General features: G+C 44.3%; 1 protein-coding gene and 1 non-coding gene across 5 annotated transcripts in view; both read right to left on the minus strand.

Annotated features, from left to right (window-relative positions):
- Window positions 1–26,987, minus strand: part of LOC142104162 (piRNA biogenesis protein EXD1-like) — a 100,521-nt gene that overhangs the window by 56,516 nt on the left and 17,018 nt on the right. For 2 of the 4 annotated variants that reach the window (XM_075188704.1, XM_075188697.1), the window contains exon 1: window positions 2,570–2,645. The exons of 1 other annotated variant lie outside the window; for it this stretch is intronic. In XM_075188704.1, the coding sequence (XP_075044805.1) occupies window positions 2,570–2,592 (23 nt within the window). In that variant the 5' untranslated portion in view covers window positions 2,593–2,645. Of the gene's footprint in view, window positions 1–2,569; window positions 2,652–26,987 lie in introns of those variants that run through there. One more of the 4 variants, XM_075188680.1, reaches the window with a different exon arrangement.
- On the minus strand, window positions 12,181–12,282 carry LOC142137206 (U6 spliceosomal RNA). Its single transcript, XR_012687850.1, has one exon. It is a non-coding gene; the product is annotated as a U6 spliceosomal RNA (small nuclear RNA).

Here is a 26,987-nt window from a genome sequence, read left to right on the forward strand (position 1 = left end):
CGCAGCCTACCTCTTGTCTAAAGGCTGGAAGAGGTGCGAGTAGTAAAGACTGTCAGCTGTGTGAGCATGGTCTTGCGCACCTGATGAGCAGAAGATGGGGAATGCTCTTACTGAAAGATCGGTTTCTCAGGCAGGGCTTATTACTGAACCCTTGCACAGCGAGGAGAGTATGGAGCAAGAGGCACATTTTTAGGTAAGAGGCTCTGCTTTCGGCCTACACCAATTTGAGCCCTCTTTTGTAGTGGATCCTATTTTTTCATAGACACCTTAAAGTGCAGAAGATGGTGGCCCCAGAGAAGTATACTTCTCGAAAGGGTGCCAGTTTGAAAAAATGTCTATCCAAAAGGATGGACTATACTTTGAAAGAGATTGGAGTGTTGCAGGGCTTAGCTGGATTGCCATGAAGAAGTAGCACCTTCTCTAGTAACCATACCTGAGATTCTGTGGTGGGTGGGTGTTCTCCTATGACAGATACGCTTTCTGATTCTTTTTGGTCCAAGGCGGAAGAGGAGAATGGGAGTCAGAATGACCTACTTAACTAGACGCACCTTCCTCTGAGTTGACTTACTCTAAGTCTCCCTTGGCATTTTGCCTTGTTTAAATGTATATCTATAAATACAGCAAAGAGCCATGCCCCTCAGACCTCCCAACATGCCCCTTACATACCCATCACACCTTCCCAGATGCATATTACATGACCATCAGTCCTCCCCGCACACCCACTAGCCCTCCCCACATGTCACTTACATGACCATCAGACCTCCCCACATAACCATTAGACCTCCCCACATGACCATCAGACCTCCCCACATGACCATCAGTCCTCTCCACGTGTCCATTAAAACTCCTCACATGACCATCCGACCTTCTTATATGACCATCAGACCTCCCCACATGACCATCAGACCTCCCCACATGACCATCAGACCTCCCCACATGACCATCAGACCTCACCACATGCCTATTAAACCTCCTCACATGACCATCCGACATCCCTATATGACCATCAGACCTCCCCACAGGACCATCAGACCTCACCACATGACCATCAGACCTCCCCACATGACCATCAGACCTCACCACATGCCTATTAAACCTCCTCACATGACCATCCGACATCCCTATATGACCATCAGACCTCCCCACATGACCATCAGACCTCCCCACATGACTATTAAACCTCCTCACATGACCATCCGACATCCCTATATGACCATCAGACCTCCCCACATGACCATCAGACCTCACCACATGCCCATTAAACCTCCTCACATGCCATCAGTTCTCCCCACATGCCAATCAGACACCATATGCCTTCTCACACCTGCCCCAATTACATTTACAGCAGGGGCCCATAGATTCTGCAGGGCAAATAGAGGAGGGAGAGCACACTGCACTGTCTACTCTCTCCTCTCTGTATCACAAACTTAAGATTATTGGATTTGAAATGAGTCCAGCAAATAGATTTTAGAGCTACACTGTTGAAATCCGATGATGTTGTTTATACAAGGGGAAAAAATGAGGCACATTTTTGTAAATAGAAATGTACTGCACACATGAACATTTTGTGGTTAATAAATTACCTCTGGCTATGAACTGTAAAACATCTTTTTGTCATTTTCCAGCATCAGGGGCAAATGCATGATTTTTAAGGGGGGGTTTCACCCGTCCCCCCAAAAAAATTAGAGAGAGAGAGAGCTGCTGCGCATGCGCCCACGCATGTGCAGCAGCTCCATTTAGGCGATTCTGAATTGGACAGCAGCCGCTGTCAAAGAAGCAATGATGCAACACCGCCGCGGACGCTTCTTTGACAGCGCCGCGGCTGCTGTACAGTACCATTAGTTCGCGGAGGGGAGGGGTTTCTGGAGAACCAGAAACCACCCCTGCGTGCGCCCCTGAGCATAGTTGAGTTATGTCCTAAAATTGACCCAGTAATTAAATATATTGTTATATTTCTCACTCTCTGACATCACAAGTCAGCAAACATATGGATATAATTAATGGACATTAAGCCAGTATAAAAACCACTGATGTACCATACACATACACTTTTAATAAGATGATATTACCCATCACTGTGTTCAATAGTGACTACACCACTATAAAGATCATATAATTAGTACTGCTATATTATACTGTATAATGCATGACTGTAATCTAATCCTCTCACCTCATGTCTCATTATACTTCTTTATTGCTATCAATGTGTTTATTTACTTATTATGGTACAATGGTTTATGTTTATTGCTTTATAAATAAATTATAACAATAAAAATGTAGGACTGTAGTATGTAAATATATAAATTGATCAACACAAAACACTGCAAAAAATAATTAGCATCACCTTTGCCATTTATCAATGAAACATACATTCACCAGATATAATAATGTACTGTTTATTAATAATATGGATAATACATGGTGTAAAACGCACTTCAAGTCTTGAATACTGAAATAACTAATACAAATATATGACATTACACGATCCTATCTTATAGCTTACAAAAACGCCACTGTTTCTTACTCTACCGTTCACAATAGAGTGTCAGCTCCTCGGACAAGGACTCACCCGTCCATTCTGCACGATGTCATGTTTGAGGAACCGTTCTCTACACGTGACCTCCCCGCGCGGGCTGGGATCCGCCCCCCTTTCTCCCCGGTCTAAATCAAAAGACGTTCGTTGATTGGCTCACATTCCGCTCATGTCACGCTGCTGACAGGGACTGTCGGCCAATAAGAATGGAGTGTGACGGCGGTACCCGCTCTTCTGCGGCAATGACGTCAGTTAGTGTCAGGGCTGCTGGACTGTCTTAGTGTAGATATGGGGAAATGTCGGGATCCCGATGTTTGGTGATACAGTAATCATAGAATAAATGATGAGAAATATTATAAAGCTTTGTGCTGGTTGACTCCAGTAATAGTGCTATGGCTTCTCTCAGAGGCCTGATGCAACTTAGTGTGAGGCATTTGTCCTATGTCACTCAGTCCAAAGTTGACTGCCCAGGGGCAACTCAGTATTGCGCATACTTGCCAACTCTCCCGGAATGTCCGGGATACTCCCGCATTTTGCGAGAGAGTCTCCCGGACTCCCGGGAGAGTGTGGCAATCTCCCAGATCTGCCCACTTCACTAGGAAGTGCCCCACTTACTAGTGAAGTGGGCAGAATTAGCTCCCAAATACCGCGATTCCTGGTGAATCGTGGTGTTTGGCCCCTGCACCCCACTTTCAAATGACGCGTTTGCGTCATTACGTCATGGGGGGGCGGGTCCAAAATGACGTACATTTTGGAGTCCCGCCCCCGCCACACCCGCCTCCCGGAAAAGAAAAATATAAAGTTGGTAAGTATGGTATTGCGCTATAACTAAATTTTGGGGAAAGACCTCCTACCTCCCAACTGTTCTGATTTTAGGGCCATTTCCCGACCTGGGACATTTTTGTTCCGCAGGTGGGAAATCTAGGAGGTATCTAACGTTGAATAGGCACAGGGCACCAGGTGCTGCCCTGTTGGGGGATATCTAATGTGCAGCCTAGTGCTTACAGTGATAGGCAGCCCTTTGGGGGGTTGTCTATGCCCCTATTGTGATGTGACCATGCCCCCATCCCGATGCAGTCACTGAAATTAGGGGCAAACGCAGGATTTGTAGAGGGAGGTTTCCACATCACGCTATCACTGGGCATGACCAGCATGCATGGCTATAATATCAGACAGTGCTTGGCTGCTCTCCAACTCTTCCTATCCCTATAATATACGTGGGCAATGCTGCGTGCAGGGCCGGATTTACCACTAGGCAACCTAGGCAATTGCCTAGGGCCCAGCAGTCCCCAGAGGGCCCTCATATGTTATGCTGAAAAACTATAGTGCTATGGATTTTTTCAGGGAGGGGGCCCCAAACCAGTATCTTGCCTAGGGCCCCATGAGGTCTAAATCCGGCTCTGGCTGCGTGCACTACTGTTAGGTGAACACAGCTTTCCCTTTTCAAGTAGAGCCATGTGAAGCTGGTGCAGGGTCCAGCCACCTCAATTATACAGTGCCCCAGGCTTGGAGGGGGGTTTCCTGACACTAGGAAACACCGCCCTCGGTTTACCTATGGAAATGTCAGTATGGAACATGGTGATGTCAGTTTACCCTCCCCAGGTGCTGCTTCTCCGAGCAGGGGCAGCAGCATGTCTTGCGTTCACTGCACTGACCCTGTGCATGCTCAGAAATCCAGAATATAGTCATGAGGAGGGCAGCTTAGAATCGGGAGAGCTAGCAGATTTTAGCCCGGGGGGCAAGACTCGACTCAGTAGCCTATTTTAATGGAAAAAATGCAGGTGGCCCAGCGACCCACGCCAAGGTAGCCTAATATGGGACCGGCCCAGGGGGGCAGATTCCGCCCAGCCCAGCCTGTCCCTGTTCACCTCAGGCTGTGCTCAGTTGTACAAGAATTCCCAGGCCGCCTCACCTCCAGCCACTCCTCCTGTAGTGGTGCTATTTCCGCCACTGATGATCAGTCTAAGGGTGGTATTCAGTTGGCTGCAAGCCGTATCTCCGGAATAGTCCTTGGAGACACATCGCTGCATAGATATTCCCAAAGACATGTGAGGGAAAATAAGTGGAGATTTGAATACTGTATTAGCCAGCAAAGTGCGCAACGGGACATCAAGGCACCTTGCAGCTAATTGAATCTGCCCCGAAGATTTAAAAGTCTTGTTATTTTTCTTATTAAAGGAAAAAACATTGAATTAATTTTATTTATTCAATTTTGAATAGCTAGTGCTATTCAAAGGGGGGACACATATGGTGAGCCCAGGCAGGGGGTTATTATTGCAAGAACTTACACTATGGGAGGATTCAGTTAGACGCGAGGTAACATGATGTCTCCAGAACAGTCCACGGAGACACATCGCGGCTGAAATTTTCCTAAAATCTTCTCTCAGATTCCCTCGCTTTCCATAGAGATGCAAGGGAAAATAAGAACAGATGTCTGTACTGTATTAGCCGGCAATATGTACAGCTGGACTTTGAGGTGATGTCAGGTATCACCTTGCCATCAATTGAACCCCCCTATGGGTGGTATTCAGTTTATCACGATGCCCATCTATGGGTGATATTCAGTTTACCACGATGCCCGTCTGTGCTCAGTTCCAGGTATTACGGTACCCGTACATCATTTCTCTCACTGTGGAGTGATAGGAAATATCTGTGATATTACAGAGTGTTCGGGATCGTTACGGATGCACATCTTCAAAACTACATACATCACAGTGAAGAAATTATTTGATAAAGGGGGCTATATTGTACCCCACCTGCTGTTTACCCACCAGAAAACATGATAAAATTAAATGTTCTAAAGTTTATTTTAAGTAATTAAACATTGAGATATAATATCTTTGAATTTCATCTCTCAAGTAAAGGTGTACCAGGATTCCAAAATTATCAACAGGTCCATAATCCATGTCTGTAGCGCTTAGTATTTTTGATTTGTGCTTTGTGTCACCGCACTGGGATTAGGTGTCTTTGTTGAACAATAAAAGTTTTAGGTACCTCTTTATAATGCTTTGGCAATAAATTGTATACCTCTAGGGTTCCTCTAGTGGGATATCAAAGGTAGACTGTCGTCTCTCTATATTCTCCTTTGTACTGTTAGTTTATGAAGTACTGTTATTGAATCATTACAAAAAAGAGTAGGCGCAGCTACACATAGGGGAGTATTCAATTGTTAGCAAGTTGTTGTTTTTTTAGCCCCCGTTAAGTCATTTTAACGCTGTTTTTCATCATTTACGAGCGGGTTAACTTTACCCGCGATTCAATTCCATATTTAACGCTACGGTTTTTCTCATGAAACAGTCCTCTTGCGGTCCAGTAGAAGGTCTATTGAAAGTATAGGGTGTGCGAGAGGCAGCCGCGTTAAAAGCTATTCAATTGTTTTTTAACGCGGCGCGTTAAAAAGGCAAATAAATATGCTGTTTTATCTCGCACCTCTCTTGGGTGTGATAAAAATAAAAAACCTCTGAAAACTATTTTAAATCATGTAATAGTGTGAAAAAGAAGTTAAATTATGTTTATCACTAATGCCTAACATGTAAAAGTTGATTTTCTTGTGAAAAAATAATGAAATTAAAAATAAATAAAATCACTAATTAATTATATTTATGTAGGTTTTTGGTACAAATATGAATGTAGTAATGTGTTTTGACATGGTGTAGATGATTCTATGTTAAAAAAAATAGTTCAATAAAAAAATATGCTAAAGAAAGTACTGTAATGTAGATATTATCAATGTGCAATGCAATCTAATGTATGAAAATGTATGCAAATCCTTCTTTTTGTGTAATACATGACCACGTTAAAACTCCCCTAAAAACTCGCAAACACAATGATTAACGCGCAAGGGCAGCGTTCCCTCTTTTTCAATTGAATTGCACAATTTTTCGCACTGCGGTAACTAAAAACGGTCGCTATTGCAGTTAAAAATCCCGCGGGAGATTTTTTTTTTTTTTTTTTTTAACGCTGCAGGCTTAAAAGAAAACTTTCTGACAATTGAATACCCCCCATTAAGACAGGTTAATGTAATGCAGCATATAGGGTCAAAAGTGCTTATAATGGTTGCAGTGGTGCATCCCTGCTCTGATGTATGTAAGCAGGGCAGCTGTATAATAAATATAGAAGTCTGGCAGAGCTAAGCCTGTATATGTTTCAGAGTGTTGAGCAGTTCATTTCAGCTTGGGTCTACTAGACCCTCACACAAAAGGTGGCATTAAGCAATTTAATTCTGTGAAGAAGGAAAAAATCCTTTCAATTTTAGCTACTAAATACTCAATAATATATTGTCTTAGATAGTAATATTATTTTAATTATGGTCCCTCTTCACACCACTGATAGATGAAGACTCCTCCAAGCCTGAAATGTTTTCTTTTCTAGGTTCAATAAGGATATGCATTAATGTTCAGATATTGGAAAGGAAAGTTAGATATCACAATAAGAATTTGAGAAGGGAACTTGGATATCACAATGCTCAGATGTTTAGATTCCATTGCCGATTCCAAAAGGTATTATTCAGGCCTTGAGGGACGTCTGATGTACATAGCGCAAGTTTTTGCCAGTTGAGATATAGTCCTAAAAAGGTTCCAAATAACCTTATTGTTTGTAGTGCTGCTTTGGGTTCATTAACAAGAGTCTCCTAGAAATAATATTACATTATCAGCGTATAATCCCAATTTCTCAGCTACAGGGCCAAGAGACATATCTCTAATATTGCTATTTGTTTCTTAGAAGCCTCAGTGGATATGGTAAACACAAAATGGTAGAATAGCTACAACTGGTAGGTCCCTCTCTGCAAAGCAATAACCACCATAGATATGGTTAATATAAAATTACTTTCAGTGTAATCTATCACAGTGGGGCATCACGGTGGCTCAGTGGTTAGGACTTCTGCCTCACAGCACTGGGGTCATGAGTTCAATTACCAACCATGGCCTTATCTGTGAGGAGTTTGTATGTTCTCACCGTGTTTGTGTGGGTTTCCTCCGGGTGCTCCGGTTTCCTCCCACACTCCAAAAACATGGTAGGTTAATTGGCTGCTAACAAATTGACCCTAGTCTGTCTGTGTGTGTGTGTGTGTGTGTGTGTTAGGGAATTTAGACTGTAAGCCCCAATGGGGCAGGGACTGATGTGAGTGAGTTCTCTGTACAGCGCTCCGGAATTAGTGGCGCTATATAAATAAAATGGTGATAATAATAATAATGACATATTTGAACTGGACCACCCCACCCCCATGCCCTTCCACGCTGGGATTTACAGTATTCCTTAGCATCCTGGAATACCTTTATCTTTACTTTATGGGCATAACATAGGGCAAAACAGAAACAGTCACATAAAATACACTTTTCCAACATCCTAAAACAACCAAATAAATTATCCAAAAATGTATGCCGAGCTCTATTTAATATAGGAATATTAAGAACTGTATGTCTACTTTATTTAAGTTTTAAGACAAGGCCCATAGAAGTGATATGGTATTTATTTATCTTTGTTTAACCTTTTTTGTTTTGAAATGATAATTTGTACAAACAGAATAAATAAATACAACAAAATGTTCAATAACAATAATACAATAATAACAAGACAATAATAAGATTAAAAAAAACAAACATTGTCAGTATGTCATTTTAAAAATATACCAGCCAGCCACTATCAATATCTGTTCAAGCATTGTAAGAATATCACATCAAAATATTAAGATCATGGGACAATGCCACCAGTGTGAATAAAGTCTTCTCTATGCCCACAGCCATGCCACCATAATGGGGAAGTAGCTGGAAAAATCTTCTGTAGCCTTGTGGGGCAACATACTATCTTGTATATAATTTGTGTAAGTTTTCTTTCATCAGAGTGGAAATAGGGGCACTGGAAACCTCTGTTCCCCATGTCTTTATCAATCGGAGGTCACAGGTCCCTTTCCCATTCAAGCTGGTGTCCAGGGTCGGACTGGCCCGCCGGGGGACCGATCTATCCCCCGGTAGGCCCCGACCCTGATCGCTCCCCTCTTCGTTGGTGGGGGAGCGAGTAACTGAAGACAAAAAAAACAAAAAAAACCTTGCGTGTCTGCGGCGCTGGCTCCGTGCGCACTGAATGCCGGGCGTGACGTCATCACGCCCGACATTCAGTGAGGAGCGCCGCAGACAGAAGACAGAAGACAGAAGAGAATAAAGAATCAGATAGAAAAGGTAAGTGAGGGAATGGAAGAAAGAAGAGAGCATGAAGGCAGAGCATGAAGGCAGAGCGTGAAGGGGGAGCATGAAGGGGGAGCATGATGGCAGAGCATGAAGGGGGAGCATGAAGGCAGAGTGGAGGGGGAGCATGATGGCAGAGTATGAAGGCAGAATGAAGGGGGAGCATGAAGGCAGAGCATGAAGACAGAGTGGAGGGGTAGCATGAAGGGGGAGCATGAAGGGGGAGCATGAAGGCAGAGTATGATGGCAGAGTGGAGGGGGAGCATGAAGGCAGAGCATGAAGGCAGAGTGGAGGGGGAGCATGATGGCAGAGCATGAAGGGGGAGCATGATGGGAGAGCATGATGGCAGAGTGAAGGGGGAGCATGATGGCAGAGTGGAGGGGGAGCATGATGGCAGAGCATGAAGGGGGAGCATGATGGGAGAGCATGAAGGCAGAGTGAAGGGGGAGCATGATGGCAGAGTGGAGGGGGAGCGTGAAGGGGGAGCATGAAGGGGGAGCATGATGGGAGAGCATGATGGCAGAGTGAAGGGGGAGCATGATGGCAGAGTGGAGGGGGAGCATGATGGCAGAGCATGAAGGGGGAGCATGATGGGAGAGCATGAAGGCAGAGTGAAGGGGGAGCATGATGGCAGAGTGGAGGGGGAGCGTGAAGGGGGAGCATGAAGGGGGAGCATGATGGCAGAGTGAAGGGGGAGCATGATGGCAGAGTGGAGGGGGAGCATGATGGCAGAGTGGAGGGGGAGCATGATGGCAGAGTGGAGGGGGAGCATGAAGGCAGAGTGGAGGGGGAGCATGAAGGCAGAGTGGAGGGGGAGCATGAAGGCAGAGTGGAGGGGGAGCATGAAGGCAGAGTGGAGGGGGAGCATGAAGGCAGAGTGAAGGGGGAGCATGATGGCAGAGTTAAGGGGGGCCAGGAGAAGGGGGAAACAAAAGCAGCATGACACAGGGTGATGAAGGGGGGGCAAAAACAGCATGGAGGGCGCAGTCTGATCATAAGGAGGCCCAGCATGGTGATTAAGGGGCACAGTAATGTGTGTGTGATGGCACAGTGGGCTTGTGGCAATGTAAAGTGTGTGTGGTAGGTGGTAGCTAAATAATGGGTGCTATTTTCTTTGTAGGGTGAAGGTGGGGCAATTTAATTTAAGATGGGGTGGTTTGGGGGCTTTTAATTAAATGTGAATATGAATTATTTAATGGCAGTGACGGTTGCGGGAAATAGGTATATTTATTATACGTATTATACATAAATGCGATTTATTGCAGGGGCTGTCTGGGGGGAGGGAAATAGGTTTATTAAATGGGAATACTATAACTTTAATGTTGGGGCTGGAGAAAGGCCTAAGTATTAATTGTTGGTCCTATTGATTTAATGCCAGGGCTGGTTGGAATCTTCTAAATGTACCCATTATTTTTTCCCAAATAGGGCCCTCAACATTCCAAGATCCAGACAAGCAGCAACTAAAGAAACCAGCAGCTGCAGGTGGTAAAAGTGACAACAACAGGTAGGACAGTCTGTCAAAAATTCTGAGTCTAGTGCAGGCTTGGCTAACCTGTGGCACTCCAGGTGTTGTGAAACTACAAGTCTCAGCACACCCTTCCAGCAATAAGCTGCTATATATTGGCAAAGCATGCTGGGGCTTGTAGTTTCACAACACCTGGAGTGCCACAGGTTAGCCAAGCCTGGTCTAGTGGGACAATCCCGATTTATGGTGACTGTTCTGTCCAATCTAAGGGGCAGGTCAGACTGTGTACTCTTTATACACACACTGCATTCTTTATATACTACACTATGGTGCTAGCTGTCCTTCGTGGGCTGACCACTCCCCCTCTAGCGTCTAGTCTCGCCTCTATGATGACTGGCCACACCCCCTCTGGTGGGCCCCTAGCATTGCAGTTCCCCGGTGGGCCCTTCATGCCCCAGTCCGACACTGCTGGTGTCCCAACTGAGGTTCTGCAGTAGCAGATCGGAGTAAATGCTAAAGGATAGAGATCATACTCTTCATGTTAGGATTGTAATAACACATTGGCTAAAATGGATTAAGGTTCCTGAACACTTGCAATCTAGATAAAGTGAATATTCGAAAACATTGGATTGCGGTATAACATATTTTCCAATAGGGATTTCAAGGATCTCCAACTTATTCCATCAATAAAGTAGCAGATCAAATTAGGTCCCCATTGGTTGTCCTCCAGGCATGACTACATAAAAGGGGGAAACCTGGTGGGAAATCAGGATTATCCCAGAATGAAGATATTGGATGCCATTGTAGTTAGCCTACATTTTTAGTGGATTAAAACAAGATAGATCTAGAAAAGATAATAAGGGTCTGTACTTGTCTGAGTTTGGACAGGGATAGTCTGAAACATATATAAGATCCAGGGTAGGATTTTTACAGCAGAATTGTGGACCAACCAGGATACAATGTACCTTCCCCATACATGGAGAATCTTTTGAATGTCAGACAAGAGAGTGGCAAAATTTCCATATATTGCGAGGAACAGGAGGTCATCACCTAAATTCCCAAATATTTAATTTTTGTTTGCCAATTGAAAGTATAGTTTTGTGATAGCAGGTATTTATCATTATTTGGCATATACAAAAGAAGAGTTTCAGATATGGGGTAATTTACTTTATATCCCGAGACAAATGCCCCCTCTTCCAAGATAGACTAAGGTAAAAACTAACTCTTTAAACATTTAAAATTTGTCTTCCTTCACCCATCCCCCCACTCCACACCAATGTATACGTTTCCATGTTTTTCGACTATCAGCTCTTCTTGGCTTTTTAAATGGGTCACATCTTTGTCACTCTTTTTGTTTTTATTAAGATCATGACTGTGTAGCGTAACAGAGGCATGAACAAGCGCAACTGAGGGTGACAGTGGAGAACGGGGGCAGTGGGACCTGCGCCTATCGCCGTACTTGTCTCTCTTTGTCTTAATCCTTATCCTTGATCGCCCATCTGAGGATATCTCAATGTCTTCAGCCTTTACCATGGATCAAGATTGAAACCTTACATTTTTCTTTCATGTTTTCTTTTTACTTTGGTGAACAACTATTCCATCTATTGTAAAATTTCGGTTTATACCTCTCCCTGTCACAATTTTGCACCCCAAAAATATTGCACCCCCCAAAAAATGTTCTGCAACCTAAGCTGCAGCCTAGTCTGCCTACTGAATAACCAAGCCCTGTTGAGAGCTTGGTTAAAGTGAGCATTAAATTATCAGCAAATAATTATAGTCTATAAGTTTCATCGCCTACCTCTAAACCGCCAACATTTGATGAGGTCTGATAGCGGTTCTATGACTAATGCAAATATGAGGGTTAATAAAGGACAGCTTTGCCTAGATCCATTTCATATTTGAACGAGCCCTGACATATTGCCATTGATTGCCAATCTAGTCGATGGATTAACATATAACGCCTTAATGTCTTTCAGAAGATCTCCACCATATATAACCAAAAAATATGGAACGCTTCACGAATGTACATGTTTTCCTTGTGCACGAGCCACGTAGTCTTTTCTGTAACGTTTCAATTTTAGTATATGTGCTGCCAAAGCGAGACGTATGGTATTATTTTTAATTTGTACTCAGTACATTTTCTTGAAGATTTTTGCAAATTAATTTAAAATAACAGCAAATAATAAAGTGGAACAGACAAAAGCAAAGGGATGAATAATAATTAGGGGGTTGCAATGTAGAGTTAAGCATTACATTAACGTTATCGAGGAGACAAAAGCGTGCATATAAGATTAATGATGTACAGTACATTGATTCTTGCTATAGTCATGTGAGGGAAAGGGGTAGGGACAATGAGCATAACAGTAGAGATGAGCGGGCTTGGATTCCGCTAATCCGAGCCCACCCGAACAGTGCGGATCCGAACGGGATCCGAGCACTGTTCGGATATTTCCGGCGGGCAAAAAAATGAAAACGAGGCTCTGTCATCCAAGTCTCGCGTCGAATCTCGCGAGGGGTGGGAGGGAGGCCCCAGAACAATTCCATCTTGTACCTCTTTTTTTGGCATTATGTGCTCAAGCTACCTCGGTGCAACCTTTTGGCCTAAAAACAATATTGTGAGGTGTTCAGAATAGACTGGAAATTAGTGTAAATGATTGTTATTGAATGTTATTGAGGTTAATAATAGCGTAGGAGTGAAGAAAAAAACCACAAAACTGGTTTTTAGCACTTTTTATGTTTTTTTCAAAATAAATCTGAATCCAAAACCTTAAATCTGAACCAAAACCTTTCGTCAGGTGTTTTGCGAAACAAATCCGAACCCAAAACCTCAAGCAAATCCGAATCCAAAACACAAAACACGAAACACCAAAAGTGGCCGGTGCACATCCCTACATAATAGTAGACATACCATTGGCTCCACTTGGTCAGAAGGAGGATGCAGATGTTGAGTATTTGAGCCGAATAGTTTCCATGTCATAACTTCTCTGGATTCTGAATATGATTTTAGATAGACGTGAGGGAGTTGCTCTAGCTACCAGGAGCTCTACCTACCATGAGGATATGGATTGTAACATGTCTATTGTGCGACTGGAGACACAGGGGATAATTATGGAGTAGAAGGGAGAGGTCGGAGTCTCATTTTAGTGACCTGATATCTTCTGTCCAGAGAGTCTGTATCTTTGGACACCTCCAGATTATATGTGTAAGCGTCTCAGCCTCATCACAGTCCCTCCAACAGAATTTAGAAACAGTTGCGCCAGATCTTATGGAGTTTGTCTTGAGTGTGATATAATCTATGTATGATTTTGACTAACATTTCAGAATGGTTGATACATTGTTTAGAAACATTTTGTAAATGTTGTCTCATTCCTCATGTCAGGTGTCGTCCCCGCACTACTCCTGGGTGCCAGGGAACGGCCGCCTGTCTGCCCTCTCGCTCGCTTCTTCCGGCTATTGGCTTCCCTGCAGCGCGCGCTAGGCAGCGGAACGTTCTCTCCATGGCTCAGTCGGCGGTCAGATGTGCTCAGGGCCGGACTGGGATTAAAAATCAGCCCTGGCATTTCAAGCATACAGGCCCATCTCTGTTGATGAGCAGGACAAAACTGTGTGCCGCTGGGGGGCATACCCACATTATGTTGGGGGCATGGTCAACGTGGGGCATTGATACATACATTATAATAAAACATTACATTTATGAGGCCCTCCCTATCATGCCACCCCCCACCCCAGAAACACATTACAACACCCCCAGTCCACTGTACTTATCTATGCTTCTGATGCTGCTGACATCCATCAGGGTGGGAACTTCCTGTAGAGTGAGCAGGGAAGCTCTTAGTCTCACAAGATTAATAAATCTCATGAGACTTAGAGCTCCTCGGCTTGCTCTGCAGGCTGTGTCTTATCCAGGAACTGGGAGTAGCTATCCGCTCCCTCCTGCTAACCAGAGCTGGATTTAGGCTCAGGGGGCCCTAGGCACTTAAGACAGGGGGGCTACTATGATGTAATATGGTTATTAGACACATTTTCAACAAATACACAGGCAATACTGTGAGCACTACTATTAGGTGCACACAGTTCTGCCTTCACAAGCAGTATAATGTGAAGCAGTACATACCTCCCAACTGTCCTTGTAATCAGACCAAATCCTGACTAAGCGGGACATTCACCCACCAAATTCAGGACAGTTGGCAGAATGTCCTGGTCTCTCCTACCTGTCTTGTCATGGTCACCACTTGTGGCTGCTGGTGTCTTTAGATCAGTTGCTGCTTGTCTGGATCCTGGAATGTTGGGGGTCCTATTTAGGAAAAAAAAGGGTTACATGAAATTTAGAAAACTCCAACCAGCAGCGGTGTTAAATCAATATAACACCTACGTTTTAAAATTAGGCCTTACTCCAGCCCCAACATTAAAATGATAGTATTCACATTTGATAAATACATCTATTTCCCTCCAACTAGCCCTGACATTAAAAAGTATATACATTTAATAAATAGACCTATTTCCCTACAACCAGCCCCAACATTAAATTAATAGTATTCCCATTTAATAAATAAACTGCTTTCCCTCCCTCCAAACAACCCCAGCAAGAAATTAAATAGCATTTATATTTAATAAAAATAACCATTTCCCACAACCATCTCAGGCATTAAATAATTCATAATTTAATTTAATAAATATACCTAATTTTCCCCACATTCACTTAATAGCACACATTATAGTCATATACTGTCCCCCACACACATTACAGTCATATACTGTCCCCCACACACATTACAGTCATATAATGTCCCCCACATATACATTACAGTCATATACTGTCCCCCCACACATACATTACAGTCATATACTGTCCCCCCACACATACATTACAGTCATATACTGTCCCCCCACACATACATTACAGTCATATACTGTCCCCCCATATACAGCACAGTCATATACTGTCCCCCCACACACATTATAGTCATATACTGTTCACCCACACACATTACAGTCATATACTGTCCACCCACACATACATTACATTCATATACTGTCCCCCCATATACATTACAGTCATATACTGTCCACCCACACATACATTACATTCATATACTGTCCCCCCATATACATTACAGTCATATACTGTCCCCCCATATACATTACAGTCATATACTGTCCCCCCATATACATTACAGTCATATACTGTACCCCCACACACATTATAGTCATATACTGTACATCCACACACATTACAGTCATATACTGTCCACCCACACACATTATAGTCATATACTGTCCACCCACACACATTGGCCATTTTTTATTTTTCCCCTCCTACAGCCATTGCCTCCATGCAGACATTTTCACCCCCAATTCCCCCTGCAGACATTGTTCCTCACACCACCCCCTGCAGACATTGTCCCTCACACCCCCCTGCAGACATTGTCCCTCACACCCCCCCCCCTGCAGACATTGTCTCTTACACTACCCCCTGCCCCCTGCAGACATTGTCCCTCACACCCCCCCTGCAGACATTATCCCTCACACCCCCCCTGCAGACATTGTCTCTTACACCACCCCCTGCCCCCTGCAGACATTGTCCCTCACACCCCCCCTGCAGATATTGTCCCTCACACCCCCCCTGCAGACATTGTCCCTCACACCCCCCCTGCAGACATTGTCCCTCACACCCCCCTGCAGACATTGTCCCTCACACCCCCCCCTGCAAACATTGTCCCTCACACCCCCCCTGCCCCATGCAGACATTGTCCCTCACACCCCCCCTGCAGACATTGTCCCTCACACCACCCCTGGCCCCTGCAGACATTGTCCCTCACACCCCCCCTGCAGACATTGTCTCTCACACCATCCCCTGCCCCCTGCAGACATTGTCCCTCACACCCCCCCCCTGCAGACATTTTAAATCACTTCTCCCGTACAGTCTCCAGTGCAGTTATTTTTACTCATTCCCCCCCTCCCCTCCCCCCAGTACCTGACACTATCCCCGGACACACCAACTCACCTCAACACCCCTGCGCGCTCAACAGACCGACGGCTCCTGGACGGCTGCGTGACGTCATGATGTCACATCGCGCGGCCGCGCGGAAGTTAAAAAAAAAAAACTGGAAGCGCAGGGAGTGTGAAGCTGTCTGGTCCCGGAGGAGGGGCCAGCCATCAGCGACTGCACAGTCAGCGACTGCCCCCTTCAGAGGATCTTAGACTTGACATAGGGGGGTTTGTGCCCCCTTCGCATGGTAACGTATGTGCTGCCCGGTGGGGGAAAAAAAAGTGCTGCCAGGAGGTGCTGCTGCTCGGGTGGACAGAGCGGCCCATCAAGCCATCGGCCCTTCTGGCATTTGCCAGGAGTGCCAGATGGCCAGTCCGCCCCTGGATGTGCTCTGACCACCGAAATCCCTGTCCTCCGATCAGGGTCCATTTCCTGATATATAAGGATCCCACTTCCACTGGCACATTGCCAGAGTATTGGTTCAGCAGTCTGCAGGGCTCCAGAGTCCTTCTCCCTGTTCCTCTTTATTGCTATTGTTCCTGACCTTCGGCTTGTTCCTTGACTACCCCTTTGTCTTTGTGATTTGGTACCTTTTGTTCACTAGTTCCTGACCTCGGCTTTAATGACCATTCTTTTGGATTCCCCTTTATACTTCGCCTTGGCCATCCTGTGTACACATTGCACTGTTGACTACCTGGGAGAACCGCGACCTGCACAACTCACGCAGCCAAGCACATACCTCTTTGCAGAGTTCCCTGGTGAATACCGGGGTGCTTTAGACTCCGCGCCTCTCAGTCTAGTTGCGTCAATACCGGTCAGTGGCTACCTCCGTACTCCAAACGTGACACCTCATTTGTCAGGGAAAGATGTAAGTCTGATTCCCATTTAAATTGCTTTGGTAGTTTGTGTTCTTCTGTAGGCAATAGGAGGGCTTTGTACAAAGAGGAATCTCCACTGTTAGAGCTTGATGATGAGAGAATCAAACCTATAGGGGGGAGGGTCAAAGTAAGCGAATGAGTGTTCTTTGATTAAAATCCTGTGTGGGAATAATGTATATGAACAAAGGACACTAGAGAGCTATTTTCATGAAGATCTGGTGCTGTGATGATGTTGTGATTATGCCAAATGATCAAATGTAGATTTGGTATTAATTTGGAGAAAGCTAGTATTGAGCGGCAGGAGGAGGGGAGACATGGGTAGACAGTCATTTTATCCCATACATCTAGTAGTCAAGTATGCTCCTTAGGCTAGGTACACATTACAGTGTTTTTAGCTGATGATTGGGTCAATTGGACGATAAACGACCATTTGGCCTGATATCGCCTTAGTGTGTACAGTGAAACATTGACCGATGATCATTCCAATGCCACTGAAAACACTGAATGAGATTTTCAAACTGACTTGAAAATCTCATTCTGTAATGGAACAATGTTGTTCTAATTCTGCAGTGTTTATGCATTCTGCAGAATTGGAACGACTGATGAGGTGGGGGGGGCAGGCACACATACCTTGGAATGCAGGCTGAGAGCATGGGGCGGAACCCTGCTGAGCGTCGGTCTGACAGACAGCCGATGGTCATGACAGATGAAGAGCACAGATCTGAAGGTAATCATGTACATTGTGTACACATGAATCGGCATAGGGATTTTTTTTTTACTGTCGTTTGTAAATTGCTGATCGTTTATTTTTCCTATAATGTGTACCTAGCGTAAGAGTCACCGTTGACCACTCTCTTCTCATACAAACGCTGCAATCCCTAGCACTTCAAGACACTGTTCTATCCAGGTTCTCATCCTACCTTTCTAATCGCTCTTTCACTGTTAATTTCTCTGGGGCCACCTCTGCTCCGCTTCCTTTATCAGTTGGAGTACCGCAAGGCTCAGTTTTAGGTCCTCTGCTGTTCCCTATCTACACCGCTTCCCTTGGAAATCTAATAAGTTCCTTTGGATTTCAGTATCATCTCTATGCGGATGATACCCAAATTTATCTATCCTTTCCTGATCTCTCGACATCTGTGTTGTCCTGTGTAACTGACTGTCTTTCTGCCATTTCATCTTGGATGTCCTCTCGCCAACTCAAACTTAATCTTTCTAAAACAGAGTTAATAATATTCCCACCCACCTACAAGAGCATACCTGACATTTCTATCTCTGTTGATAACATGACCATAAATCCCACCCCACAAGCCAGAATTCGCACATGTCTCACACAAGGCACTGCAAAAACCTTAATTCATGCACTTATCATCTCCCGCATTGACTATTGCAATTCCCTCCTTGCTGGTCTTCCCCAAAACAGACTCAAACCCCTACAATCTATTTTGCACGCTGCGGCAAGATTGATTTTCCTTGCAAATCGTTATTCCTTTGTTGAATCACTCTGTCCGTCTCTACACTGGTTGCCTGTTTTCTACTGAATCCAATATAAAATACTTGTACTAACCTACAAGGCCATCAACAAAGCTGCATCAACATACATCTCCTCTCTTGTCTCAAAATATCTCCCAACCCGGCAACTCCGTTCTGCACAAGATCTGCGTCTCTCATCCACACTCATTACAACCTCCCATTCCCGGTTACAGGACTTTTTTCGGGCTGCATCCACTCTATGGAATTCTCTCCCTCGCACAATAAGACTCTCCTCTAGTCTACAAGCTTTCAAGTGTTCTCTGAAAACCCACCTCTTCAGACAAGCTTATAATATTCCTTAACCAGCCTCTTAACCTCACTACATTACCCTATTACCACCCGTTATGTGACAGGATCATTTAGCTTATGAGTCACTTTTACCTTTGCAGTCTGGATGGGCCGACTGCAAATGTAGACTTAACCTCATGTGTCAAACTCCCATTGTCCAATAGATTGTAAGCTTGCGAGCAGGGGGGGCCTTCTCACCTCTTTGTCTGTTTTACCCAGTTTGTTTATTAGCTTACTATGTTTGTCCCCGATTGTAAAGCGCTACGGAATATGTTGGCGCTATATAAATAAATGATGAGGATGAAGAGTGGTTGTTCACTGCTCTGTGTTTATTATTGATCCAAATAAAGTCTAATGAGAAAAGTCAATATCAAGCCCCGTCTTTTAAGGGGAGGGGGCAAGACAGTCCTTAAGTTGGTCTAATAAGCATGAATATTGATAAGTTTTTAGTTTTAAGCGACTAGCCCTCCTTTTACTTTGGATCTAATCAGATGCTCTCTGCAAAGTCTTGAGGAATTACCACTCCTCATAAAAGTTTAGTGATACCATATATTATTTATTGGTTAGATTTTGTGGAACTGTGTAGAGGATACAACGGGACAGGTATAAGATGTTTGGGAGGAGCATCGTCTTTACAGCTGCTATTCATCTGAAGCATTCCATAGCTGCCCATGATTAAGTTAATGGATCGAATTGTTTCAACAGCGTTTGGATTTAGAAATCTATAGTGCTTGATAGGTTTGAGGGAATATGTAGGGCAGCCAATGAGGTCTCAGGATCAGTTACAAATAAGAGAATGTCATCTGCGAAGAGGTACATTTTAGGCTGTAGGATTCCAATCTGAGTGCCCATAATTGCATCTGTAGATCTAATCTATTCTGCTAATGACTCCATTGCCAGAGCAAATATAAGTAGGATAGGGGGGACCCTTGTCTAGTCCATTTGATATTTAAAAGTTTGAAGATAAGAACCCGTTGCTGAAGATACGAGCTGAGGAGTTTTTGTGTAGTGTACGAATTTCCTGGAGGAAGAGGCCTTAAAACCAAACCTGACAAGGACTGTAGACGGATAATCCCATTGGAGTCTGACAAATACTTTCTTTGCATCCAGAGGAAGCAATAACAAGAGTTGAGATCTAGCGGTGTGGTCCGCTATAATGTTGAGTACCTATCTTGTGTGGTCAGGGTTCTGACTGCACAAAACAAAACATGATCTTGATTAACTAATTGAGAGATGATTGAATTAAGTCTACTAGCTATTAATTTGGTGATTTTTCTATCAAAGTTGAATAGGACAATTGGGTGTTAGGCTATGTACACACTGGCCCGATGATTGCACGAAAAACCTCCAATCAGCTGTGATCTGACCATGCGGTCAGATATCGTGTGAGTGTGTATAGTGACACGATGTTTTAAAGTCGTCCCAAAATGCCGAACATTGTTTCATTTGGTTGGTCGTACTCTTTAATATGTTACGCCCAGCCACCAACCGATCATGTAGTGTGTATGGACTCATGCTCACGATCTCCATAGAGCTTACAGAGTCGTGTTCTTTTCAGCCGATGCTAGTGATGAATGTCCCGGTGAATAAATGTAGAGAGTGCTGTAGAAGAAATAATTAATTTGCTCGACAGAAAGTATTGTTTAAGTCACAGAAGCTAACGGAATTCGTTAGGACATGTGGATAGCTATAACAAGGTGGTTTAATCAGTGTGACAATGTGACAATAATGAATGAATTAATATTGTGCTGTCATTCTCTGAAGACTAGAGGACCAGATGAAAAGCACAGATCTGAAAATAAATCGTGTCAGTGTGTATGCATGAATCGCCAGACTGATCGGACTTTCAGTTGTAGGTTCAATCGCCGGTCAGAAAATTCTTCAGTGTTTACCTTGTCTAAGTTCTGACATTGTGTTGGGTCCTTGCCAAGTTTGAGTATTGTGATGCTTTGACCCTCAAGCAATTATTTAGGGATGTCTATCACTAGCAGCATAATTAAATAAATCAGTTAACATTGGAGTTAGCATGGCCAACTCCACTGCACCCTACATCTGTACCCTCCTCTCTATTCATGCTCCATCCCACCCGCTCCGGTCTGCCAATGACCGTCGCCTCTCTTCCCCCCTGATCACCTCCTCCCATGCGCGTATCCAAGACTTTGCCCACGCTGCCCCCCTCCACTGGAATAAGCTTCCTCCCTCCATCAAAACTTCCCCTAATCTGTCCAGTTTCAAAGGGGCTTTAAAAACCCACCTTTTTCTTAAAGCCTTCCAGTCTCCCACTTAACTTCCTACCTTTTCTTCTGCCTCTTCCTCTTCATTCCCCTTCCCTTATCCTTATCCTCCGTTCCTCCTTCTTTCCCTCTCTCACCCGTGTCTCTCTGTCTGTCTACCCCACCACTTAGATTGTACACTCCTTTGAGCAGGGTCATCTCTCCTCCTGTCTTCACCACTTTTAACTCTGCTCTCCAGCTACCTAGCCCCCCTCCTCGAGGACCCTCTTCCCCCCGTCCCCTCTTTCTCCCTCCTCTCCCCTCTGGGGGTTTCCCTGTCATCCGTGCCCTCCCTCTTGGGCTCCGTCGTATGCGGACCTTCCCCTCTCCCCTCCCCCGCCCCTAGCTGTGCTTTGAGCTCACTGAGTTACTGTGCTTATTGTTTACTGTACTGTGCTGTCTCACCTCGTATTGTAATTTCGTTTGTCCCTGTACGGCACTACGGACACCTAGTGGCGCCCTATAAATAAAAATTATTAATAATAATAATAATAATAATAATGGCCTGGGCGGTGATGTAAAGCCCTTAGTTATCTGGGCTTTATACCTTTTCATTATACCAATACTTATTTATCTTAAAAAGGTAGGTCCTCCCCTGACAGTTCGCCCCTCTTCCTCTTCTACAAGATGTTTTGGCAGAAACCGGAAGCTTTTGATTGCATGTTATTGTCTAGTATGTATGTCTGTATTCCGCCCTCTTTTCATGTCTGTCTTTAAGACTTATTGTAACAGACGGGATGGGATCCCTGTGCTAGTCTAGATTAGCACCGGCTGGCCAGTGGTCTAACGAGCTCCCCGGTGTGCTCCCGAGAGCTCGTACGTTGTGGTCCATTGGTCTGCCTCTAGATGTAGCACTGTGAAAGAAGGAGTAACAGGTAGCCAGTAAATGACAACGAGTGATAGGTCAGACAGCCGGGGCCGGAACACAAACTGTCATGGAAGTAGAGACTCAGCAGGCGAAATGGAGTCAAGACAAGCCAGGGTCTGGTACACAATCTGACAATGGAGAACCAAATTAGTAGGCAGGAGCAAGGTCTGGACTACCCGGGTCTGGTAATACAACCTGGCAGCGTAGTACAGGAACGACAGACAGAATACTAGGTCGGGACAGCCAAGGTCTGTAACACTGAAGGAGGAAAGCACTGAGGCAGAGAGTAGTCAGCAACCCAGGATCGGTACAGTAACACAGGAATGCAGGAATGGTCAGACAGGCAGGAGAATCAAGCAAGATAAAAGGAAGTAACGCAGGAACAAAGTCAGGATACACACACGTTGCTCTGACACTGAACGAGTGTCAAAGTGAGGTTTATATACAAAGTGCTTTCAAATTCCCTGACCCAACATGCAGTCATGTGACCGCCGATACCCAGAAGCACCGTGCGATGCAGAGAACAGAAACGGCGAGGAGAGGTGAATGTAACAAGTATGCAGACAAGCCACCATTTCCGCTGCTAGGCTGTCTCCTTCTTTTCTTCTCCATTTCTCCGCTGGCATTGTCATCTTTGTAATTTCTCATTCGACTAATGTTCAGGATAGTCTTCTTTCAACAAGGATGTTGTCCAGGCTGATTTCTTTTGCCCAATGCCACTGGGGTTGATTGAATTATTTCAAGTGACTCTTATCTGAAAGAGAGTGCCTGGCACGTGTTGGTACGGTCAGGTTTGGCCATCTTAATCTCACCTTCAGATCTTGGGCTTCCAGGACCACTGTCCTGGCAGGGGGCTCTTGCTTACCCAAGTAGAGACCTGTGGGTAACAATAAGGAAGACTAGCTCCCTGTGCATTCTGTGCACGACAGGCCTCAGTTGGCTACCTGCGGCTCTGCCAATGAGCTGTTGCCATTCAGGAAAACCCCAACCCAGTCTCCTGGAGCCCAGCATCCAACAGTACACAGAAGAAGAGTGCTGAACAGAGGGAAAAGGTAGGCAATTATGATGAGAGGCAGGGGGTAGGTAGGATCAGGATGCTTGGCATCGGCTGAAACTCCTAACTCAAAGTATTACACAGTGATCATCGATCTTAACACCCTCCTCCGTGACCGCTTGACATACACACAGTGTATAATGTCAAGCACTCGGTCAGTCACAATGTGTGTAACTAGGCAATACTCGCTCACTCCACGACAACTTTAATAGAAAGGGTAGCTCCCCTTCAGCTAAAGTACCTCCAGGTCTTTATGATGTCATTATGATGATACTAGGTCATGTGACTGCTCTGCCTACAGGTTGTTTTTTTTACAGTGATTTCCTATTGGAGTTGCCCCCAAGTGCAACCCCAGGCCCCAGAAGCAAAATTTAAGTAGGGTTCTCTTCTGAGCATGCACGGTCTGGTGCACCACTCAGAAGAGGACTCTGCTCTACACAGCCACGGGCAGAAACTGCACACTGTATACAGTGGCAGAACTACCATGGGTGCAGTAGGTGCGGACGCTGTGGGGGCCTCGATGGCGCTCCAATGTGTCTGTTAACATGGCTTAGTAGTTTAAGATGGGAATGTGCAAAATTTTGCTTGTTCTTATAAGAGGTGTTGGGCAAATTGGGTAGCTCATAGCTCAATGTAGATTTTGAGTTGCACCAGAAGATATTTAAATAAGCATCAAGGAATGGAGAATGTGAATTTAGGGCCTGATGTAGAGTTGAACATAAAGATGTCTCCTTTTGCGTATCAGCAAGGATGCAACTGCACATTTTCTTTTCACATCTGTAGTTTGAGGTGCATGCATTTTAAGATACGTGCAACCTTGAAACTGTTTAGTTAACTCTGGAGCAAATATGCCACAACCATCATCATCAAAACATGCACTCGATTTGTAGAGGTCTAGGGCTTGAGTCATCAAGGAAAGTAAGGCAAAAAAAAAGGAGTAAATGTTCTCCAGGACAAACAATGTTACAATGCAAGGGGTGCAAATTATTTTGCACATAAGATAAATACTGGCTGTTTTTTCATCTAGCACACAAATACTTGATAGCTTTATTTTACACTGGATATTAAAGTTGATCTAGGAAATGTCTTACCCCAACTATAGATCTGTCCCCACATTTTAAATTTAGCTCCCCCTCCAATGCAACATGGTTTGGCCCAGGTGCAAAGTTACTCCTTTTTTAGGCTTTGCTCTCGTTAATGACTCAGGCCCGTAAAGTTTACAAAGCCACGTTTTTCTTCTGTACTGTGTGCCCGGCCACTGCTAGTTTTGTGTATGTTAAGATTTTTATATCTCTGTGGCTGAAAATCAAGTGCTGCTGGCTATGGCACACACAAGGGGGCACTGTACCACTTCCTTTTATTGTGTGCACATGTTCTACTGTATTGATTAACATGATTTCTCCCTAAAGCCAGTAAAAGTTTAGATCGCTGATCCCACAGATCTGGTTTTAAAAAATAAATAAACGAATGGATGATGTCACTATACACTAAGCGCACTGTCACTGTGTCTTTTTTCCTTGTGAGATGGAAATTCAGAATGCAGCTACCAGATACAATTGACTTGTGTCTGAATCTACAAGATATTAATGTAGTAATTTGGACAGGTCTGTAGAACTCTGCTTTTTGCCACCTTTGCCCCCATTCTGTCCAATCAGGTGTGGGGGGATAAACAACTCTCTCCTCCCTTTATCTATTTTCTGATGTATTCAATCAGCTTTTTTAAGGGAGAGATTCAATTCAGGGCAATGTGTCTCCGAAACAGTCCACGGAGACACATCACTTCGATGTTGAGGGTGAAGCCTCTGCTCTTTTTTCCTCGCACCCCATAGAGGTGCTAGGAAAAATAATTGGAGATTCCAATCACTTACATTATATATACAGTATATACAGTGGTGGAAGTGGGGTGTATACGGTGGTATGTCATACTGTCACTTCTCCTACTGCCTTCATTGTAACACTATCACATTCCAGTCACTTACATTATATATACAATATATACAGTGGTAGAAGTGGGGGTGTATACGGTGGTATGTCATACCGCCACTTCTCCTACTGCCTTCATTGTAACACTATCACATTCCATTCACTTACATTATATATACAGTATATACAGTGGTGGAAGTGGGGGTGTATACGGTGGTATGTCATACCATCACTTCTCCTACTGCCTTCATTGTAACACTATCACATTCCAGTCACTTACATTCCCTATGCATTTTTCATAAGGGCACTTCAAAATTTTCATACCAACAATTCTAAATGACCACTTCGACCTTTGATCCTACTTTACTCAAGACAGTAGGTATACTGATTGGTTGGTATGGTTTACAGAAATGTGCAAGCACTCAATTTAGGTGGTGGGTTGATGGCATCAGATCTAAAAGCCTTCATTGTACCCAGATACTTCTTGCCATCCCTATTCCCTAGTGTAGATGTGGATTGAGAAAGGGTTGATTCCCGAAACGTTGTGGGTTTGATTTCTTCCTCCCCCACAGTCTGACATATTGTATTATTATACCATTGGTATAGCGTATAATCAATCGCACATAGTATTGATATGTATGTGCATGCATGTTTAATATTTAATGCACATGGGTAACGCCAGTGCTTTTTTTGTAAGAAAAAAGGTGCTGGAACTCACCTCTTTCTGTCCCCCTCATTTTTCTGTAGCCCTCTCTTTCTGCCCCCCTCGTTTTTCTTTAGCCCTCTCATTCTGCCCCCCTCATTTTTCTGTAGCCCTCTCTTTCTGCCCCCCTCGTCTTTATGTAGCCCTCTTTCTGCCCCCCTTGTTTTTATGTAGCCCTCTCTTTCTACCCCTCTCATTTTTATGTAGCCCTCTGTTTCTGCCCCCCTCGTTCTTATGTAGCCCTCTCTTTCTGCCCCACTCGTTTTTCTGTAGCCCTCTCTTTCTGCCCCCTCTTTTTCTGAAGCCCTCTCTTTCTGACCCCCTTCATTTTTCTGTAGCCCTCTCTTTCTGCCCCCCTCGTTTTTCTGTAGCCCTCTCTTTCTGCCCCATCGTTTTTCTGTATCCCTCTCTTTCTGCCCCCCCCTCGTTTTTCTGTAGCCCTCTCTTTCTGCCCCCTCTTTTTTCTGAAGCCCTCTCTTTCTGCCCCCCCCTCATTTTTCTGTAGCCCTCTCTTTCTGTCCCCTCATTTCTCTGTAGCCCTCTCTTTCTGCCCCCCTCATTTTCTGTAGCCCTCTTTCTGCCACCCTCATTTTCTGTAGCCCTCTTTCTGCCACCCTCATTTTTCTGTAGCCCTCTTTCTGCCCCCCTCATTTTTCTGTAGCCCACTCTTTCTGTGCCCCTCATTTTTCTGTAGCCCTCTCTTTCTGCTCCACTCCCCCGCTTTCTGTAGTCTGAACTTACCTTCTATGCTTCTTTTCTTGCTTCTCTGCTTGATCGTGGCTTCTCTAACTGGCAGCGTCGTGATGTCACGACGCTGCCGGAGCCGGAAGCAGGACACACACTAATATGCAGTGTATTAAAGGTTAAAGAAGTTAATTAAACTTTGAAAACCCATGGAAAAAAATTGTTGGAACGCCGTTCTGAGCGTTCTATGACAAAAAAAGTCCTGGGTAACATTGTCACTGAATATATACTCTATATCATTTTTGAATTCTGATCATACAAATCTATTCAGCATTTTCTTGAGGGTGTGCTGTTATTGTGTTTTCTATGAGCATTGTATTTTATGCACATGTACTATTTGCACTCTTGTTTGCTTTCCTTTATAAATGCACAGTGTTATGTCTTTATCACTTGCCATTAGTAACCAATAAAGCACATATAATAAAAACCTGCAGTGGAAATTCCAGGTAAGACTAAGCAAACTGCTTTATCTTCATGCTTCGTGTATTAAAGTACCAATTTCTAGGATTAGTTGTCATATAATCTTTATTTTCCTTGGGATCCTGATCATTTTTTA

Source organism: Mixophyes fleayi, chromosome 1 (genome assembly GCF_038048845.1).
Source record: "Mixophyes fleayi isolate aMixFle1 chromosome 1, aMixFle1.hap1, whole genome shotgun sequence".
In the NCBI taxonomy this organism is placed as follows: Eukaryota; Metazoa; Chordata; class Amphibia; order Anura; family Limnodynastidae; genus Mixophyes; species Mixophyes fleayi.